General features: G+C 39.8%; 1 protein-coding gene across 2 annotated transcripts in view; it reads left to right on the forward strand.

Moving 5' to 3' along the window:
* The window catches only part of PCCA (propionyl-CoA carboxylase subunit alpha), a 403,241-nt gene that overhangs the window by 77,240 nt on the left and 303,069 nt on the right, over window positions 1–22,932 (forward strand). For both annotated transcript variants that reach the window (XM_082700821.1, XM_082700820.1), the window contains exon 6: window positions 813–866. In XM_082700821.1, coding sequence (XP_082556947.1) covers window positions 813–866 — 54 coding nt within the window. The remainder of the gene's footprint in view (window positions 1–812; window positions 867–22,932) is intronic.

Genomic DNA, 22,932 nt, shown 5'->3' on the forward strand with positions numbered 1-22,932 from the left:
TTTCTAGATTATGATATTGGCTCCTTGGAAATTTGGCTTTCTTTACAGTAGAATTGTTTTCCTGAAAGTATGTCCAATCTTGACTGATAATAGAGGGCCAAATTTGTTCAGCCAGTGTGTTAGGCCAGGACGATAGAACTTCTGTGATAGCAACATGGCTTGTGAGAGAAGATGGCATGAAGTGGTTGTGAATAGTTAAGTGGGCCAAGGAAAGAAAGAAGAGTACATGTTAGCAGCAAGAAATTCAGTATGTAAAGAAAAAGGAAACCAGATTTCAACTTTAGTTTTGACAAAAACTGCTCATTGGGTGGCTGGAGTGTTTCATGTCAGGAATAAAATACGTTAGTTGGCTTAGCCAGGTTTTTGGAAAGCAGCATTTCCCCGGACGGTAAAGAAAGAAGAATTAGGAGTGTTTAATCTATCTCACAAATGGTTTCTTTTAACCTTGTTCTTTGACCCTCCAGCCATTAGAAAATTTTCCGCGCTTGTGATCGAAATTAGCCTCAGAAAAAGTGGGGAGAGTTCAGGTTGTGTTGAAATAGATGTATGTAGGTGGACAGGCAGATTTATAGGTCAGTGGTCTCGATTATGATTGGGACAAAGGTAGTGTACTGCAAGTGAGTTATTATATAGGTAGTTTCTTGGAATTTGGATCTGTACTCCGGAATGTGTGTTGAACCTGTCAGTATGTAAGAGAAGGAACCTGACTCCAAGCCCTTGAAATATAAACACATGAGTGTACTCTCTGTGTTGTTTATAAAAGTTTTGTGATAATGATAAAATTGAAAGTGCTTTTTGTTTTCATTTCTAAGGTACATCCAGGTTATGGATTCCTTTCAGAAAACAAAGAATTTGCCAAATATCTGGTAAGCGTCTAATGAACCAGAGTCTGTTAACTTATATTGCTTTTGTAAATGTGGGTAGTGATGGATTACAGGTTTTTAAAAATTTTTTATTTACTTGAGAGAGCGGAGAGCGAGAGAACGAGTCGGGGGAGGTTGGTGGACAGTGGGAGAGGGAGAAGCAGACTCCCTGCTGAGCAGGGAGCCTGACAAGATGCTCATCCCAAGATCCTGGGATCATGACCTGAGCTGAAGGCAGGTGCTTATTAACCCACTGAGCCCCCCAGGTGCCCGTGAATTACAGAATTGTAATTGACTTGTCAATTCTCTGAAAATTATTTGTGAAAAGTGAAGAGTTTTTATTCTGTAACCCAGGTCTTCGTTTGAAGAATAAAAGTGGAAAAGTTATAAAATCATTTTTATACCTAAAGAATGACACCAAGTTTGTTATATATTATATGGACTTTTAGAAAACTCAATGCTTGAGTGCCTGGTCGGCTCAGTTGGTTAAGCATCTGCCTTTGGCTTAGGTGCACATTAGGCTTGTTTCTCAGCGGGGAGCCTGCTTCTCCCTCTCCCGCTCCCCCTTTTGTGCCCTCTCTCTCTTTCTCTGTCAAATATATAAATAAAATCTTTTTTTTTTTTTAAAGATTTTATTTATTTATTTGACAGAGAGAGATCACAAGTAGGCAGAGAGGCAGGCAGAGAGAGGAAGGGAGCAGGCCCCCCGCAGAGCAGAGAGCCGGATGCGGGACTCGATCCCAGGACCCTAGGATCATGACCTGAGGACATGACTGAGCCACCCAGGCACCCCTATAAATAAAATCTTTAAAAAATATAAACATAAGCATGAAAGTTAGCTCTTCAGTAGCTAACTATGTCAAGGAGTCTGGTGATTTATTATTATACAAGAACGTTATTTCTCTTTTCATTGCATATTGTGGCATTTAAGGTTAAGTCTTACTACTTTCTCTACTTTGGGAAAAGATGTATGTATGATCTGGGTCTCTTTTAGATATTACTACCGTGACCAGGTGAGTTGAACTGATTTCCCAGGTGTATTTATAAATACATTCAAGATGGTACTGATACCTTAGTTTTCTGGTGCTAAAATAGGATTTTTTGAATGCTTCGAGGAGCGGATTTCAGTTATCCCAGGTGGTATCTTAATTTATTATTCTAATATGTTATACTTTGTTTCTGTGAAATGCTTGTGTTTTGTTCTTTCACGGATTTAAAATTATTTATGAATGTACTTTTCTAGATGACATTTCCACTTAAAAGCCATAAATTTAATTTGGACAGTTTTTAAGAACTAAGAGTTCTAGTTTAGAATGATCTATTTTAATCTATTGAAAGATTAAAAACTAGGGCCTAAAGATTAAACTGAGGCCTACAGAAACTGTGATGTAAGGTGACATACATGGCTAATGGTAACAAGTCTGGAGAGAGCAGATTATGTAGAAGCAGCCAAAGGTCCAGATTTACCAGATTGTGTGTAGTATAGTCACATTTTCCCATGGACATTCTTTTTTGTTACCATCTTGTTCGAAATTTTGGCTGAGTTCTGTCACTCATTATGTCAGAAAGTGATTTGAATATAACATATACAAATGTGCCTGTACAATATAATGTACTAAATTTAAGTTGTAGAGATGAGGCGTCTCTAAACCATGACCCATGAGCCAAATGTAGCCTGCCACCTGTTTTTTGTAAGTTATATTTTATTGGCATGAAGTCAAGCTCTTTCATTTATGTGTTGTCTGTGGATGTTTTTGCTCTGTAAAGCAGAATGGTGTAGCTATAGCAGAGACTGAATAACCTGCAAAGCCTAAAGTATTTACTGAGTGGCCCTTTTGTAGTAAATATTGACCAATACCTGATATTGATGAATATTTGGGTCTCAGAGAAGTTAAAGGACAGGCCATTATGTTCATTCATGAATTCATTTAATCATTAAAAAATGATTATTTGGTATCTATGTTTAAGGTATCCGAAGAGGATATAAAAATGAATCAGATATGTGCCCTGCCCATATTCACAGTCAAGTCAAATAATTCAAGTACACAAATGACTTCAGGGAAGAAAATATTACAAAGAAGTTCACATTCTCCTTAAATGAAGATTATTTCCTGTAGGAAGATTGTAGAATATGTGAATGACTGCCTTCCTTTCTCATGAATTTTCTTTCTGATCTCCTCTTCCCCATTTCCCTTTCAAGTCCAGAACGGTATGCAACTCTGATTTTATCTATGTGGGCTGTGATCATGGTAACTCACAGAGGTGTTTTGTGCATGACTGTTGAAATTTATTTATATTATGGCTTAAGAATGTTGAGAAATAGGAGGGGGTTTTTGAGTAGATGAAGCCTTGGACTCTTAATTTTGGCTCAGGTCATGATCTCTGGCTTCTGAGACTGAGCCCTACCTCCGGCTCCCAGTCTGGCATGGAGCCTGCTTAAGAGTCTCTTTACCTCTCACTTTCTGCCCCCTCTCTTCCCTTCTCCCTTTGCTGTCACCACTGCCTCTCCTGCCCCTGCCCCCGCATGCTCTCTCCCTCTCTCTCTCTCTCTCTCTCTCTCTCTCAAAAAAGAAAAGAAAAGAAAGTTGAGAAATGTTACCACTAGTATGTTTTGTAGATAGTTTTAACTACGTATGTTTTCTTAATGTTAGAATTCACATTTTAGACACAGATCTCTGACTTTATTATGTTAAAGTTAAAAATTTTCAGGGATGTAAAATCTTAAAGTTAAGCCCCATGTATACATTGAAAGAGAAGGTTTCCTTCATCTGTGCAACTCTGACCCCAACCCCCACTGAATTCCCTGGAGGCTGCCACTGTACCATTGCACACCTGTTTATATCCTTCTGGAGTGAGTGAGTGTGTGGGCTAGAATTTTGCTGTAGATTGTTATGTACGGGACTCCTCATTTGCTGAAGTCGGATTTTGTTTATAGGAAAAGAAGTGGCACTGAACGTTTCTTGCTTCCCCCAGGCTCTTAAAAATAGGTGTGGTGAATACTAACCTTCAGATAACACTAGCATAATTCTTACTTTATCTTCCTGACAATCTGTGATGGTAAGTATTACCATCCTCGGTGTTAAGAAGAGAGAATAATCTCAGTAGTAAAGGCTTTGCTTGGTGTCACATGGCTAGTAAAGACAGTATAGCTTCTAACAAAAGTTAGAAATTCCCAGCTCAGTAAATGTTCCAAACTGCTTCAAAGATGAATTGAAACTAGACCAAGTTATTAGTGTTTTCTGTTTTTGTTTTTTGAAATGATAGCTTTGGCCGGTGCCTATTTTTGCTCTTGGAGGCTTTTCTCTTCTCGCTCATTCTTTCCCCCCATTGGTGCACCATATTTAAGGTCTAAAAACAATTATTTTTGTTTTTCTGATCTTTTGCTCTTGGACACCAGTGAAAGTAACTGTCTGCACTTGGATTTGCTGACTTTATAAGTAAACTTCTTTTAAAAAAAGAGTTTATTTATTTGACAGGGAGAGAGACCATGAGAGAGGGAACAGAAGCGGGGGAATAGGAGAGGGAGAAGCAGGATTCCTTCTGAGCAGAGAGCCAAGATGCGGGGCGTGATCCTGGGACTCCAGGATCGTGACCTGAGCCCAAGGCAGACGCTTAAGGACTGAGCCCCCCAGGAAACCCCCACAGGAGCCCCCTGACTTTACAAGTAAAGTAATTGAGTGAGCTGGTAGAGCTGTGCAATGGTCATTGATACCTTTTACTGCTCTATGGTGTATTTACTTTGAATTAATTAATCTGGTTTCCATGGATTTAGAGGAAAAAGTTAGTGACTCTTTCCTTCTGACAGTTTTATAATATATTTATAATTGTGACTCTTAAATGTTATGTTCAGGAGCATTTATGAAAACATATGCAAGTAAGTTCATAAAACCCTATAACAGAATGTCCTTTGAAATGTTTGGGAATATGTTTCTTTTCCTGCATGTTGGATTAGAGGTTACTTTCCAGAATATTTGTTGAAGAATTTGAAGGTGGTGTTGAGCAGAAATGTTCTAACATGGATACCTGAAAAGGAGAACTCTTCCTTTATTTCTAGGGAGATTTTTAAGGGCATAGACAAGGCAAATACATTTAGGATTGTGAGGTTTTTGGTGACTTCAATAGGAAGATTAAGAATATGGGATTTTCTACCCTTTGCTTAAAGTTAAAATAACTTGGATATTATACTCAAGCTTTCCTTTTCTCACTCCTTACTGTCCCCAGCACTTACTAGCACGGTCTGTAATCAGAGTTAGAATGCTTGCTCTGCCATTTTGTAGCTGTAAGATCTTCGACAAGTTGCTTAATATTTAACTCCAGAGTCTTTTAAGTGTCTTCCGCGGGCAGTGTGCATGATCTGCACTTCTCCGTCCGACTCCTTATATTGAAAACATGTCTTTTGTAGCCAGCTTGTAGGTGGGTTGTACTTTTAAATCATTCTCCTAATCTGTATCTTTAATTGTAAGTGTTTAGTCTATTATGTTTTTTGTGTTTTTCTTTTTAAAGATTTTATTTATTTATTTGACAGAGAGAAATCACAAGTAGGCAGAGAGGCAGGCAGAGAGAGAGAGAGAGAGAGAGAGAGAGAGAGAGGAGGAAGCAGGCTCCCTGCTGAGCAGAGAGCCCGATGCGGGACTCGATCCCAGGACCCTGAGATCATGACCTGAGCCGAAGGCAGCGGCTTAACCACTGAGCCACCCAGGCGCCCCTCTATTATGTTTTTTGGTTTGCCTTATTTTCTTTAATAACAGCTTTACTGAAATACAATTCCCATGTCCTAATAGTCACCCTTTTGTGATAAGCAGTTCAGTGTTTTTATTGTCATGGATTTGTATACCCTCATCAGTATGCAATTTCACTAAGATCTGTTAACATTTAATATATTAGTGATGTGACTGGGTTTGTGGCTACCATTCTGTTTTCTTTTTCTGTCTTACTTGGATTATCTTAATTTTTGGAATTTAAATTTATCTAAGAAGTCCTTTTTATAGTTGTTTTTCCTAGGTACTGCAGTATGCATCCTTAACTTTTCATGGCCTATTTAGAGTTAATGTTACACCATGTCAGGGGCGTCTGGGTGGCTCAGTCAGTTAAGCGTCTGCCTTCTACTCAGGTCGTGATTCCAGAGCCTGGGATTGAGCCCTGCATTGGCTCTCTGCTCCGTGGGGAGCCTGCTTCTCCCTCTCCCTCTGCTGCTCCTCCTGCTTGTTTTCTTTTGCTCTCTGTCAAATAAAGAAATAAAATCTTTAAAAAAAAATCATACTGTTTTAGGTAAAATGTAGAAATGTTAATATTGTATAGTTCCCAGTCGCTGTCTTCTGTCAGCATTCTCTGTGCTACTGTTGTCATGTGTATTTATTTCATTAGCATATATTACACATTCCATCAGGAAAATGTCATAATTTTTACTTTAAACATGTTTGAGGACATTTCCTTCATTAATGACCCAAATATCAGCCTTTTGAAATTAAGATTGATTTCTGTGTTGTTCTATTTTTAGGGTACCTTGAAGAAATTATGATGTTTTATTTTGTCCTTTATTATGTACATATTTAATTGTGGTATATCATATATAACATAGAATTACCTGTTTCATCATTTTTAAAAAATATGGAATGCTTCATGAATTTGTATCCTTGTGCTGGGGCCATGCTAATAATCTTCTCTCTCCTCCCAATTTTAATATATATGGGGCCCTTTTCACCATTTAAAAAAATAAATTTGAGGAGTGTCTGGGTGGCTCTGTCGGTTAAGTGTCTGCCTTCAGCTCAGGTCATGATCCTGGAGTCCTGGGATCAAGCCCTGCGTCAGGCTCCCTGCTTAGTGCAGAGCCTGCTTCTCCCTTTCCCTCTGACCCTCACTCCCCGATCCCCCGTGCTGTCTCAAATAAATAAATAAATAAATAAATAAATATCTTTAAAAATTAAAAAAAAAAAGAAAGAACGAAAGAAAGAAATTGAGAGAGGGAGAGTGAGTACCTTGACTGAGGGTGGGGAGGGGCAGAGGGAGAGGGGGAGAGAGAATCCCAAGCATGTTCCCTGCTGCTGTGCATGGAGCCTTGTTCCTAGGACCCTGAGATTATGACCTGAGCCAGAATCACTAGCTGGACCCTCAGCTGACTGAGCCACCCAGGTGCCCCCTTGTTCACCATTTTTAAGTGCACAGTTCAGTGGCATTAAGTACATTGACAGTGTGCAACTATCACTACTGTAAGTTTTTCATCATCCCAAACTGAAACTTTGTACCCATTAAACAGTAACTCTCTATTATTCCTACCCATCCCCCCCCCCCCCCCCCCCCGCTGGTCTGTTTTACTTTGTGTTTATGAATTTTCCTCTTTTAGGTAGTAACTCTTACAAGTGGAGTCATAGAATATTGTACCTTCTGTGTCTGGCTTGTTTGAGTGAGCATAATGTCCTCAGGCTTCATCCACGTTGTAGCGTGTGTCAGAATCTCATTGCTTTCTAAGTCGGATAAAGGCCATGGTATGGCTCTGTCACATTTTTATCTGCCATCTGTTGATTGTCACCCAACTTTTACATGAGTTAGAATGCTGAAATCATCCATTTTAATTCTTTTGTATCACTGAAGCTCTTAGTAGTACTTGTAACTATCCAGTAGGTGACAGAAGTTGCTGAATTAAAACTTGGAATCCTGGAAATAAATATAGAAAGGGCACACTGAGAAACATTTCTGTGTTTTTAGGTTGTAATGCTATTTTTAACCTCTTAAAGTTGAATTTCATATATTTATTTGTATATAACCCCTAAGCTTGGAAATCAGTAGGAAAGATTTTTTTGTTGTTGTTTTTCTAGTGAAAGTAATAGATTGAAGGTTTTGTCAGATGCAATGAAGTACATTAATTATCACTGTTACATATAGTGATTCTTATTGCCTCAGATACTTTCTAAAATTAAGCTTTTAAGTGCATCCTTTCTAAAATGGGCAAAGAGGCAGAAATAATGAGATGATTACTGGGGTTTTGTTTTTGGACTGGACCTTATCTAAAGATATTGTTACAGAGTTCTTGAGGCACCATATTGGAACAGAGTGTGATATGCTAATTTGCCAACCAAAGAGTATTCTGTTCTTGTGTATGTGTATTTCCCAGCATACTTACAGCATATTTGTTTGAGTCTTTGAGTGTGTGCACATGTGTGTATTTTCTTAGCTTTTTATTTAGTTCTTCACATGCTCATTGTTTCATTCTTAGCTCCCCAAATTTGAGAAATGCTGTGCCAGAAGGTAGAAAACGTAGTACCAAAAAATCTGAGTAGGTGACCTTTAAACTGAGATACCACGGGAGAAGAGCATTCTAGTCAAAAAGCAAGATTTCTTTGCGTACCCTTCCCTTCCCTGCTTTGGCATTCCTTTCTGGCCTTACAACTATGTGTCATGTCAAGGACCTTTATTCATCTCTGAATTCGTGTTGTTTACCACTTAACTTACTAGTTACAAATAATTCTTTGCCAATTTTATTTATTTTTTAAAGATTTTATTTTATTTTACAGAGAAGAGATACAGTGAGAGATGTAACCCCACCCGGGTGTAGGAGAGAGGGAGAACAGGCTTCCCTCAGGGCAGGGGGTCTGATGCGGGACTCGAACCCTGAGATCATGACCTGAGCTGAAGGCAGATGCTTAACTACTGAGCCACCCAGGCTCCCCCTCTTTGCTGATTTTAATGGAATTATATATATATATTTCCAAATATGAGAAAAACTAGAAAAGAGGCTAATCTCCTTGCTGCTCACACCAAACTCATTTGAAATACAGATTTACTTTTAGAAATAACAAATATTTATTAGAATCTAATTCTTATTTTATTTGAAAAAAATCTTATATTGGATATCTATATATGATATAATATAGTATAATATAGTATATTATAGATATAGTATAATATGGCTTTGTCTTCTATACATATTAATGGTAAATTACTTTTGCAATCTTCATGCTTTGTAGTTAAAACTTGGGCCTGTAATTTATCGTCGAAGTATATACAGACTGTTGTTTTTATAATTATTCCTGCTATTACTGTTGTTTATCACACCATAAAAGCAAAAGCAATTTATTTATTTTTTAAAATTTAATTTTTTTAGAGAGAGAAGGAGGCACCAGCTGGGGGAGGGTATTGAGGGAGAGAGAGAAACTCAAGCAGACTCCCTGCAGAGTGTGGAACCCCACGCAGGGCTCAATCTCATGACCCTTAGATCATGACCTGAGCAGAAACAGAATCAGACACTTAACTGACTAAGCCATGTAGGTTCCCCAAAGCAAGACCAAATCAATCAATCAATCAATCAATCTATCTATTTATTTATTTTTAAAAGATTTTTATTTATTTGACAGAGATCACAAGTAGGCAGAGAGGCAGAGAGAGAGGAAGGAAGCAGGCTCCCTGCTGAGCAGAGAGCCCCATGTGGGGCTCGATCCCAGGACCCTGGTATCATGACCTGAGTCGAAGGCAGAGGCTTATCCCACTGAGCCACCCAGGTGCCCCTAGGCAGGTGTACTTCTGAAGGACCTTGCTAAATGGGACTCTGATAGCAGGAGGGGAAGGATTTGCCTTCCTAGTGAGCTAATGATTCTGTTTTTTGGGGATTGTCAGATAATATGAAAAGTGTTTCATATGTGCTTTTTCTTCACTCTTTATATGTTCTGGTGATATCATTACCTCTAATTTATACATGAAGGAACTGAATCAAAATAATTTTCCCGGAGAGCCTGGACGCCCAGTCGATTAAACATCTGATTCTTGGTTTCGTCTCAGGTCATGCACAATCTCAGGGTCATGAGGTCAAGCCTTGCCTTGGGTTCTGTGCTGAGTGGGAGTCTGCTTGAGATTCTCTCTCTCTCAAATAAAATAAACAAAATCTTTAAAAAAAATGGTGGGTGGGGTATGGCACTTAGGGAGCTCAGTCAAGGTTAAGCATCTGATTTCAGCTCAGGTCTGTATCTGAGGGGCCTGGGATGGAGCCCTGTGTCTGGCTCCCTGCTAAGTAGGGAGACTGCTATACCTCTCCCTCTGCTCCTCCCCCCACTCATGGTCACTCTATCCCAAAATTTTCCCTAATCACGTGCTGGTAGTGATCAGTTCTTTTGATGTCTATTCTTTTCAAGCTCTTGTAAAAAACTGATTTAACTGCACACATTGTATGGAAAACTAAAATTTACTCAGAATCAATGAAGAAAAAATATTGCTTTAATGTTTATGGTATTGTGATTAATCTTGGGGGTGCTTAAGAATCTTGCATACTTTTTAGGTCATCAGAGAATGATAAAATTATATTAAAACATTAATATTACAAGTGCTTACTTATTTTCTTTAGAAAAATGTTACACAGTAACTGAAAATAGCAAATTAATGTATTAATGATACCGTCATTCCATTGCCCATTACTTTGAAATTTTAATTTTTAAAGTAAGCTCTGAATCCAACATGGGGCTCAAACTCATGAGTCCAAGATCAAAAGCCAGTGCCTCCTACTGACTGAGCCAGCCTGGCACCTCTGAAAAATCATATTTATTTCAAAAGTTAGTAATAGATACTAGATATCTGTTTGCATTTCATTTTAGTTTTTCCTATTGTAAATTGCAGATGATATTTTGGTGAGTTACGCTAATATTTTGAGTGCCAATAAACGAGGCCCTGCTCATGTAAAGCAAGTATTTTTTTTGTGACCTAAAGCATTAGTTTATAGGATGATTTTTTTTTTCTTGACAAACTTATAAACTTTTCACAGTTTTGCCAAGTCCCTGGTGAGCTTTAGATCACTAAGCCCAAATTTGTTGACTGATTAATGACGAAACCAATATATGAGTACGTTGTTGGTCTTCCTTTTTTCTTTTCTTTTCTCTTTTCTTTTCTATATAGATAGCCAGAGATTTTATTTTCGCTTTTAGGAAATTATTTGAAGTCAGGGTGGCTTTGAAACAGGTCGCAGAACTCTTAACCAAAGCCGACCATGTTGACAGTCAAGTTTTGCACAATATTTTTAGTTGAGGAAGGGTAGAAATTTTGTGTTTGTCTTAGCTTTTCGGTTTCTGAGGTATTAAAAGTGGTGACAGGGCTGCTCTGTTACTGTTTTGCAGCTCGCTCCTTTAATTGATGTTGAATTGTGGCTTTCCGTGCGCACAGGGTTAAGTAAAAGGGCTGCAGTCATCCAGCGAGCAGTTTCCTTTAATGTGCTCATTAGTGGTGGCAAGTCCAGGTTTCAGCACATGCCAGTAATTTACATTTCATTGCTGAGTGGCTGCCCTTGTTCAAGAGTTGTTTCTAAGCCCGATGAATATATATTGGGAATAAACAGAGTAGAAGAATTGAAAGCCAAATACCCTGCCAGGCCTTTCAGTGGGTTCTGAAGCTTCCAGTGGATCTCTGATTAGCAATGCATGAAGCAGGCTGAAAATGCAAAGATGAGGCCTACAAAAGTTGTTCCAGGTAGGCTATCCCCTTAAATCCCCTTTTTGTGACCACCTTTCCATTTCATCTTCCCCAGATTCTTCTCTCAAGGCAGACTTTCTGTTAAAATGAAAATACTCCGTTAGACCTAGGAAGTGAACAATAGAGGATCCACCTGGTTCCTTTACCCCTTCTAACTATTAAGGGAAGTCTGATTGTTATGCAATGAATCCACAGAAGCAAAGGGCTTGATCGGCTTTACAGCTCCTAGGGACCCCATTATTGTGATTGGGATCTCTGTGGTGATTCCTTCTGGGATTCATTTTTCCCTCTCTGCCTGATTGCTACCAGCTTGTTCTGGCTTTTGAAAGCTTGCATAGATCATTAAAGGGTAATCTGGAGGCCGTGGTCAGTATTCCTGGGCACAGAGACAGACTCATGTTAGTGTTGTCTTTGAAACTGGGGCATTGGGGAAGATCTAGAAGTTTTCTTTTTGTAGAAAAATTTGACATTTTATAAAAGCATTTTTAGAACTCAGCATTTTATTACAAGTTACTTTGTGCACAGAGGAAACACTAGCCTAGCTATCTTTAGAAGATTAAAAATATGCTGCTAATTCTTTCTCCATTTTAAGTTTACTTTCATATATATGGAAATCTGAGTTTCAAGAACGTGGGTATTAATATTGCCAGTTGTTTGTGTGTTTGATCATCTGGCCTCTGTTTATCTACTTGCTTATTTTTGTGCTGCTTTTCAAAACATTGAATTCAAGAAGTTTTGTTCACAATTCATGGTTAGAATCAAAAGTGAGTATTAAAAGATGTTGAAAAACATGAGTACTCAAAGTCAGTTTATTATTATTTTATGGTAAATTCAAGTTGGATGTGATTTAGCTTTTGAATCACTTAAGCATGAAGGTATGATAGCCACAGTTTATTAAATCTTTTAGATTTTATTAGCTAGAGTTTTAATAGAGGAGCAACATGGTTTTGAAATCTTTTATATGTATGAAGGTGAAGATGAGAATCTTGAGAATATTAACTTAGTAATGTTCTGATCAGTACTTGAAGCCTTTGCAAAAATGTAGCAATAAATTTACCTTCTAGATGACTACTATTCTTTCTGGATGCTTGCCAGCTAAAATCCCATGGGATTAAGTTCTGGAAAATCACTTGCAAATTTGTGGAGGATATCAGTGACTTTGAATATTTAACTGTCTAAACTGTCATCTACGTGTGTTCTGTCTGTGCATTGGGTTAAAAAAAAATTAGAAGTTTGTCAGCCAGTTAGAATTAAAGGTGACATCTGCTTTTAATTGGTGTTTTATTTTCTTCCAAGTCAGTAAAAATTCAGTAAGACATGAATTACCAAATTTTGCAATGCTAAGCAACTTGTCAAGTGACAGTAAGCACTACCTTGAACACTTGTACAGATGGGAAGTGTTAAAATGTTGATTAATCGTCCCAATTCTGATTATGGTTTTAGAAGGCTAAAGCTTGTGTAACCATTGCCAGCTTTCTAGTGTCAGAATAGCATTCATTTGTTAATTTTGTAGGCTTTTTTCAATTACTGGCAAATTGCCTCTTGTATAATGAGTGTGTAAATAGTTCTAGTGATACTTGGTTAGTAGACTTAGGGCCAGATAAAGAAATGTAGAATTCCCTGTTTCTCAGGTCCATTATTTATTTAGTAAACACTTTAGTTCAATTCTTTTTAGTAAAAAAGAAATAGAAAAAAAAATTAAAAGTGAGCTGTAAGATGGTATTCTTTTACACACACCCGTGATGTGTTGAGAAGGGTGCTGTATCTGTTTGAATCTTGGCAAAGGAAGGCTTGTCTGGCCCCCTGTAGAAAAAGAAAATCGATTATTTCTGTTTTACCATTTCCAAACCATTTTAAGATACAAAACATAAAGAAATCAGTTCCTTCAAGAAGAGCATGTAAAACCAGCTCAAAACTTCAGATATTCTCAGAGCTAAAAAAAAAAAAAAAAAAAGACTCAAGAAAATATTCCCATCATACTGATTACATTTTAATATTCTTGTTACTGAAAATTTGAGCATGGTACTAAGTGGTCTCTTTTTATAAAGTGTGTCTTTAAAAATTTCACTGTGAAGGAGATATTTTTTTTACTGCTGTTAGATAAAAGGGGAGTTTCTCCTTTTCTTATTTGAAAAGATCTGCATTGTAGTGGTAGAATTTTGTTTTAAAAGTGGTTAGGACTTGAAGCAACATTTCTTAGATTAGGTTTTTAATAATACCAGACTGAAGTTATATTCAGGTCTTGTTTTTTGTTGTCCACTTCTGAATATCTGATAAATGTTTTATGTAGTGATATATTCTTCCTACCAGACAACATAGGGTTATTTAATTTGATTCATAAAATTTTCCTGTTCAGTTAGCTTGGATAGTGTGTAGATTTTATTTCAACTTAAAAAAGTAGACAAGATGCGTATTCACTTAATAGTTTTGTTGATAAGTCTCATCTTAAACCCAGGAGCCACGTTTAGCAGTTCTGATATATTTTTTAGAAAATAGTTGAGAAATAGAAAATGTAGATTTTATTTAGCTCAACTATACAAAACTTTCTGATGCCTGATAACTTCAGGATTCATTGCCCCTGTACATTTTCCAAATTATTTGCTTTTCAATGCCTAAGGCTTTAATTTACCTCCTACTGACACCCCCCAAATGGGTTTTTCAGAATTTTGAGAGGGGACTACTATAGTTGCTCTTAGAGCGTAGTTGGGTTGCTGGCCCAGACTCTCCTCTAAGATGCCCCAAATCTAAAAGGATGGGAAGTTCTGGCAACATCTACTGGGCAAATGTTTTCAGATATTTTCTTAGCTACAGAATTACTGTTTTCTGCAGCACTCTTGCTTCTTTGAATCCTGTTTTAATGCCTGTTTATTTTAAGAAGTAATTTAGACATAAGACTTAACAGGATTTTTTTTTTTTTTTTGCTGTTAACTTAGATTTTTGTCTGTATGATCTTTTTCTTTAGCTTGAATTTTACAGAATAATAATGAAGTTAAATATTTGTACCTTGAACTAATTCATTGCTTCTGTAAATAACTGATTTTATAAAGTAGAATTTATATGCTGATAAAAAGCACTGCTTTATTTTTTGAAGTTTAAATTTTGTCAGTTAATGTACAGTGCAGTATTGGTTTCTGGAGTAGAATTCAGTGATTCATTGAGTGCATGCAGCATCCAGTGCTCATCATAACAAGGGGCCTCTTTTAAACCTACTCCCCCCCGACCTAGCCTATCCCCCACGCACCAAAAACTACTGTTGTGTAATAACATCTCAAGTGCATCCTCTTAGAGATGCTCAGTGACTTTGTGTTCTTTTATGCTTGCTGTGTTTTTAAGGAATAAGAGAAACCTGTTTGGTATCTGTATTTTATTGAAAAGAAGAACCTACAGCTGGTATTTGCATTGGGGCAATAATTTACTTTTTTGGCTCCAAATGCTTTTATGATCTATTAGGAAATGGAGAATCTTGATGGACTTGGCTGCTTAATCATTTCTGTGTTTTCAGTTCAGTTTGGTCACTAATACTTGACTTGTTTTTTTTTAATATTCTTGCTGCTCTTTGCCGGTAGCACGTGGTTCCTGTTGTTTAGATTACCAAGCTTTCTTTATCATGTGATCCTGTCACTCTGTTGACAATTGATTGGATCAGGGATTAGTGTCTGACCCAAAGGCAGTGCTCTATGGAGGGGTCATAGCTTAGGGGTGTGTGTGTGTGTGGGGGGGGGTGCCCGGTGGGGTAGGGGTGGGCGTTGATTTGGATATGTGTGTGGTGGGACTCTTAGGTGGGGGTGGGGTGCCGAGAAGGTTGTGACACTTGAACTGAAATAACAAGATGAGAAGGAGCAAGCAATGTGAAGATCCAGGGCAGACCGTCTCCACGCAGAGAGAATGGCAGGTGTAAATGCACTGAGGCAGGAATGAGATGAGCGTGTGGCTTGAGAGAAAGAAGCTTGGTGTGGCAGGCGAGTAATGAATGAGGAGGCATGTGGTACAGTTTGGAAAGGTAGGCTTAGGGCAGATCAGTTGGCATTTTCAGTTGTGTCGCATTAGGAAGCCACTGGGGGAATTAAAGTGTGTGCTGACTTAATGTGATGTACTCTTTTATTACTATTAGGAGAGGGCATATCAAATTAAAGAGTAAGGTGATTAACAACTGTTATGATAATATGAGCGGAAAAATGTGAGTTCCATACTAAATATGACAAGAAACAGTGTCCTAGAAGTAGGTGAAGTCTCACACCTGCCCGCCTGCAGATGCTTGTAGGATACAGCTCTGTGAAAACAAAGCTATCTGCTAATTTATACTTTGCAAATCATGGACTTTTCAGTAAACTCCACCCTTACCAGCAAAAGTTAATCTTATACCAAGAATCATTCCTCTTCCCACAATGGCTTGTTTCCTCAAGTCTAGATTATTCAGTCTTTGAAAAACCACTCTAGTTAGACTGCTCAAGGGAACCTTTGACCTTCAAGTCCCAAGAGCACTTAGCAGCTAGGTGTGGATACAGAGGGGGAATATATGGCATTCCAGTTTAAGGTGGCCATTTGAAGTTCTGTATCCTTTGATATCTTCCCACCAGTGTTAATTACTGATATGCTTCTTTGACTCTGTGTCTGGCTAGTGGGTAATGTTATACCATGTAGACATGCTTTAATAAATGCTTGTAAATGTCAGGCGTGCATGGTGCATGCACTCTCCCATTGTAGTGGAGAGTTTGCCTGTCCAGTATCCTCTCTGCTATGGGTGATAGTTAAGCCAGTTATGATCACCTTATCTTCCCTGACAATTACTGATTCAGGGATGAGTCAGTGAAGGCTTGAGCCAGTTTGGGTCAATGAAACATGAGAAGTTTTTTTGAGATTCCTTAGGAGAGGAAACTTTCTCATTCTAAGCTTTAGCATCAGTGTGTCTCTCTCCTTTCTCCCCCTCTCTTCTTTGTCCTCCCACATATTTTGTGACGAGCTGACAGCCATATTGTCACCGTGAGGGTAGCTAGCAGAATGGGGGATAGATTCAAGAGAATGGCAGAGAAATCAAGAACTGTGAGATGTACTTTTAGAAGGATTTCTGTCTTAAGAGATGGTGGGGTGTGTGTTGGGGGAGGGAAGAGTAGGGATGTTTCATGGGGTAACAGCATTTTGCGCTTTAACAGATGTTTATTGAAAAGTATTCCTATCTCACTATGTTAGATACTGAGGAACTAATTTAAAAAAAAACAGACTACAGAACGTGCTTTTCCAGGAAATTTATTTATGTGTATTGGCTTTTGATTTAAGACTGTCTATTTTTTGCTTTGGATTTAGGGACTGAGAAAACACTCTATTATTAATATTTAGTGAAAATTGGAAAAAACTAGAGCTTAAAGAATTAACCCTTAATTATTAGGGAACTAGTCTTAGGACTGTGAGTTGCTTTAATGATGTTGCCAGGCAGTCAGAACTATCTGCGTATCTGGCAAGGGTGTGTTGAGAGATCCCAGAGTTAGAAGATAGGTAGGCTTGAGGAAGGTGTCGGAAACAGACCAGCCAGCTGTCAGCTCTTGTTTCTCTCTTGTTTCTTCTTTCTTTACAATCTTTCTGCGTGCTTGTCGACTTGAATCCTCTGCTTCTCTACTCACGTGGCCCAGTGTAACGTGTCAGAATCACAGTCCCTGAGTTTAGGTGAAAAGAGGAAAGCTGTGTTTTTCTTTCTGTCCTTGTTCCTAGCTTTGAAAGGGACTATGATAGATGGAGTTTGGGTTAGCTGCTCTTTGCTCCAGTCGCCTGTGTTCAGGGAGCAAGATCGGAGCATTCAGAAGGGCTGCGGCTGTCGGGTCTTTTGCTGTGGTTGGGAAAAGGACAGTTCAGGAAGGTTGTGAGCTGGCTAACTCTGCCACAGACATCTGTTACACCCCCTAATTACAGGGCAGTCTGAGAACTTCCGCCATCAGAGTGTATCTAGTGTAGGTGCTGCTTGGAAGTAGTAGTTAATTCTGGTAGGTTTGGGATTGGAATAGGTGGAGGGAAGATTGTTAAACTTTATATATAAGGGTGTGTGTGTGTGTGTGTTTGAAAGGCTTAGTGAAGCAGAGTATTTCATATGTGTATAGCTATTGGTTTCCTCCTGAGGAACTGACACCTCTCATAAAAGCTCTGTGCCCCCGTAAAGCTCTGTTTCATGACTGTAGCTTCTTTTGGAGTTATGAAGTATACATGTGAAGAAAATCACAGATTTTTTGAGCTAGGAGAAACTTAGAACTTAACTAATTTGGTGGTTCAGCATATATCTTTTGATGCGGCGGATGCTGGTGAATACAAAGATGGCAAAGGTTCACTCCCCCATGAAGTTGGTAGAAGAGATGCGGGGGGGAGGAGGTTCATCAGAGAGTCCGAGATGGCCTGTGAGGAAGTCAGATGAAGAGGTTACTTTTGATCGGGGAGGAGTGTCTAGGGAAGCCTCTTGAAGAAGGCGGCATTTCAACTAGGCGTTGAAGACATAGCATTTAGATAGAGAAGATGGTAGAGGAAAAGCATGGGCATACAAAAGGGGGAAGGATATTTCAGGAGGGGGATTGATTTTCTTGGCTCTCCCTTCGAAATGAGTTTGGAATCGGACCACTTCTCACCACTCTCAGCGCTACCGTCTATTCTGGTCCCCGGCATCTCTCATCCGCATCATTCACTAGCTTCCGACTTGCTCTCCAGATTCCCTCCTTACCTCCCTCCAGGGGATTCTCAAAACCTGGTCAGAATGATCTGTCAACATGTACGTCAGATATCAGAGCATTTCTTGGCTAAAAACCAAGCTACAAAATACCTTTATTTGCTTCCAGTTTCATTCAGAATCAGAGCCAAAGTCCTTCAAGACACCCACCACCCTGCATTGTTCTGACCTAAAAAATTGTTTGTTTTTTTTTTTTTTTAAAGATTTTATTTATTTATTTGACAGAGAGAGATCACAAGTAGGCAGAGAGAGAGGAGGAAGCAGACTCCCTGCCAAGCAGAGTCTGATGCGGGGCTCGATCCCAGGACCCTGAGATCATGACCTGAGCCGAAGGCAGCAGCTTAACCCACTGAGCCACCCAGGCACCCCTGACCTAAAAATTTTTATATTCTTTCTCACTTCCTTTGTTTTAGCTTTTTTTTTTTAAAACTCTTTTTTGAGATACAAGATATACTTGCAACCTCAGAGCCTTTTCACTTGCTAGTTTTTTTAGTGAACACCATGCCTCCAGATAGCTCTTCTTCTTCTTTTTCTTCTTCTTCTTCTTCTTTTTTTTTTTTTTTAAAGATTTTACTTACCTATTTGACAGACCGAGATCACAAGTAGGCAGAGAGGCAGGCACAGAAAGAGGAGGAAGCAGGCTCCCTGCTGAGCAGAGAGCCCAATGCGGGCTGGATCCCAGGACCCTGATATCATGACCTGAGCTGAAGGCAGAGGCTTTAACCCACTGAGCCACCCAGGCGCCCCATATAGCTGTTCTTTAGGCTATTCTCCGAAGTCCTTTTCTCAAAGAGCTCCCCTGATTGGCCTAATGAAGGTGCAGGTCACCGATCTCCCACTACCTTATGCTCTCAATTCCCATTTCTTAATTTATTTTTCTCTGAAGTATGTATTGCTGCCTGATATGTATTTAGTAACCTACACAACCACAGGAGTTGTTTATTTCTTTTGATACTTTATTTCCTCAGTGCCTTAACTATATCTGACTCATATATTTGTTTAATGAGCAAGTAAATTGAGTAAGAGGTGGATTGTCTACCTTTGTGTTTGGGCCATTCGTGGAACAGATTCGATACCCTAAATTCTTCTCAAGTTTAAGTGGATATTTATAAATGTACAAATCACTTGTACAGTTTCTGTGCAAGGTGTTACTCAGCTGGCACTCATGATCATAATACTGGAATTTTAAACCCTTTTATCATATAAGCCAGTGTTTCGCAAACTTCATCTGTAAAGGGTCCTGAATATTTTAGACTTTGCAGGCCATAGTGTCCCAACTGTTCAACTCAGTTGTAACCATACAACTTTGCAGTTGTAGTGTGGAAGTAGTCCTAGACAAGAGGTAATATGAATGGGTATGGTTGTGTTTTAATAAAATTTATTTATGGGCATGAAAATGAGAATATTATATAATTTAACATGTCTTGAAATACTGTTTTTGATTTTTTTCCCCCAATTATTTTAAAATTGTCCCTTTTTAGTTGGATAGGAATTGACTACTCCGTGGTTTGGGTGTGGTGTTTGAAACAGCTGTGTAGCTGCACAAATATATTTAGTCTCGTGCACATTCACTGCCATGTTGATAAGCACATACTTGGTTATGCCCATTAGAAAGAGACTTGGGGCAAATCAGAAAGCCCATGGTACAGTTATCTGTGCTAATGGCTGGGGAGTGTAGAGTAATAGGGGAAATAAAATCAGGATGATATAGAAATAATCTTAGAATGTGTTGTGTAGTTTGCGTGTGCAGGGCCTACTAATCATTTCAGTTTTTTCAGTAACATTTGGGTTACATTCTCTTTAGTGCACATCAGTTGAGAATGTGAACCGTGAATTCAGATATGCTGTGGAGAAATTATTTTCAGAATTAAAAGTCTTCATGGATTGACTGAAAAATAATTGCATTGGTAAAATATATGTAAAATACAGTAGCTTATGTAAACATTAATGTTAGATTTAGAAAATGGTTTTCCCAGATCATTTGAATGATGCATTTAAAGAGGCCAGGGTTCACTTTCCCAGCCCCGAATAGAGTAAGGCAGGACTTGGCAGCATGAGAGATGTGGAATTGAAGCCTCGGGTTTAAACACACCCCATTCTGTGGGTGCTTGATAAATTCATACCTGCTGATGTTTACATTTATGGATTAGGTATTATTCTGTGTGATGAAAAAATTGCAGAAAGAGGGTAAGCATGTAAGAAGGAACAGGAATTCTGTCTTAGCATGTTGAGACTAATGTAGGGAAAAGGAATTCTTGGAAATAAAAGTCAAATGGGATCTGTGAAAGAAATGAGTTTTTAGGGGCGCCTGGGTGGCTCAGTGGGTTAAGGCTCTGCCTTCCGCTCAGGTCATGATCTCAGGGTCCTGGGATCGAGCCCCACATTGGGCACTCTGCTCAGCAGGGAGCCTGCTCCCCCCCCCACTCTCTGTCTGCCTCTCTGCCTACTTGTGATCTCTGTCTGTCAAATAAATAAATAAAATCTTAAAAAAAAAAAGAAATGAGGTTTTTAGGCAGATACAGGGATTAGTGCTAATTTAAATTTGTTTGTTTTCATGAAGCTGACCACAAGGTGGGGAGTATGTTGTGTGATCTCTGGATGACCAATGACATCATCCTAAGTTGCTGCAATAGGAGACTTACATTATTTTAAATAACTTACAAAAGTTCTATTTAGAAAATTACAGATAAGTAAGTTTGAAGCAATGATCTTAGATACATCTTGACTATTTAGTAGTATGAACAGTGATTACAATTTTTTGTTTTCCAGTAATGTAAAATTCTTATTTTAAACTCATAAACTTACACCTTTCCACTCTAAGGTAATTTTTATGCTGTCTTCTCATCTTAGTAAATAAGTAAGTAAATAAATAAAGACAATTCTCAATTTACATGTGGTTAATTTGAAAATTCTTTGTAGATTGGGCAACCATATTGGAAAAGGACAATCTTTTGAGGGCTTTATTATAGGTAACCTAAAGAAGACAGAAGACTGTATTTTAAATTAGTTGCGTCTCCTGAGGTGCTGGCCTTTATTTCTCTCTAAGTCTTAACTAGGGTTTAGCCTTCTCTGACAATAGCTGGAAATTGTGGGCGACTGATGATTCTTCTGTCCCCAGAGCACTGTTTTCTGAGTCGTATGGTGGGTGGACCTTTGTGTTCTATGGAAATGCCTTTGCATGTCATCCCAGCTCATGGACTTCATCCTGGATGGCAGTTTGTATGTTCTGCTCACTTGTCACATTCTCTCTGTTCAACTTCTTGTGTGGATATTGAAGCCAAGGATTTAAGAAGACTTTTGCAGTGTATTTGTAATTAAATAGCATTATTAAACTGGAGTTGAAGTCTTTGGTCAAGGAGAGTGACTGCAATGCCAGAAGTGAGCTTCTAAAACAGAAAAACATCCTAAATCCCACAGCTTTACAGCATGAACAGTAGTACTCCGAAAACACCCTTTTGGTTTTGGAACTGAAATATTAAAGGTAGTGATAACGTGAGTAAACTGTTTAACGTCTTTTAGAAGCATTTCAAGCACACGGCAGTCGAGATGACATAGGTAGCTGTGAGGTTTTAAGTGCTCAGTCATTTCTCCCAAGACATTATAGGATTGGCTTGGGTCTGTCTGATCGGCTGAGGACATCTCCAGGTCGAGTAAAAATGCCCCTGGTGTCTCCGTCTGGGTGTCCTACTACTAAGCCACTGATAGGCAGAATGAGTCTTACTGTCCTTGTAACCAAACCTGCTTGTGGTTCCGTATTTCAATGGGGTTTTCTGGTCCCAACGGCCTTAGTCCCTTTGAGTGCTCCGGTCCCTTCCTCTTCCTTCTCTCCAAACCTGTTGGTGTCACTGCAGCTTCTCTTACCTCTTTCCCCCTCCGGATCGGGCTGCTGTCCCCCACCTCCTCCCTCCCTCCTCTCCACCTGCGCCGCGCCACAGCCTCGGAGCCGCTCGGCGCTGCCGCCACGCTCGGTCCTGAAGCGCTTCGGCGCTCGCCAGGGGCTCCCCGTGGGTTGGACAGAGCCGCCGTGTCCCCCGGTGGCCCGTTCGCCACACTTGGGTTTCTGTCCGCTTCCAGCACCGCTCGTGCCTCCCTTCCCGGAGTTCCCCTTCCCGGAGGGAGTCTGGCTGCTGGGGCGGGAGGCTGCGTCCGAGAAGCCGGGCCACAGCTTTTCCTCCCGAAGACCGGGGCTCGCTCTTTGCTTGGAAGAAGGCGCGCAGGACTGGAGTCGCGTGTCGAAGGACAAGCGGACTTTCCGGCTGAGGGAAAGGAGCCAGTTGAAAGGACGAGCTGCAGGGTGAGCGGGAGGTAGTCTGGCCTCTCCGGAAGGGGCCCGAGTTCGTTGGGGCTTCGGGGCTGACGGCCGCGGGACGGGCCTCCGAGCGCGGCTCCCGGGGTGTGTTAAGTCTACGCAGCCGGGAAGGCCGGTTGGCAGGCCTCGCTGGCCGACAGCTCTGTGACGGACTTCCAGAGTCGTTCACACTCGTGTGGCAGCTTCCTGTGGGTCCCCTCTGTCCTGTGTGCTTTACATCTGTCACTTCATTGAACCCTCACGGGTTCAGAAACAGGCACAGAGTGGTTATGTCACCTGTCAGAGGCCGACCAGGGAGTTGGCGGTGGAATTGCAGTTTCAGGCCAACTCCACAGTCCCTGCACTTAACTCTTACTCTGTTGCTTCTGATTCCTGCCTTTCTTCCAAGAAAATAATGAAGAACCCTGCGTGACAGTTGTTTCCCGTGTCTCAAGGGCCGTGGGAAGTGAGGGGGGTATAGGTGGCATCCGCTGTGACTTCAGAACTTCCAACGGCTGCATCAGGGTGGTGGTCACGCACGTGTGAAGGGAGTCACACTGCTGGTTAAGAATATCCTTTTGCTGGGATTTGTGCTTATGCCTACTGGATGTTGACGTAAAGCTTAGCCGTTCAGATAT

The sequence above is a fragment of the Mustela nivalis genome (genome assembly GCF_964662115.1).
Source record: "Mustela nivalis genome assembly, chromosome: 15".
NCBI lineage: Eukaryota > Metazoa > Chordata > Mammalia > Carnivora > Mustelidae > Mustela > Mustela nivalis.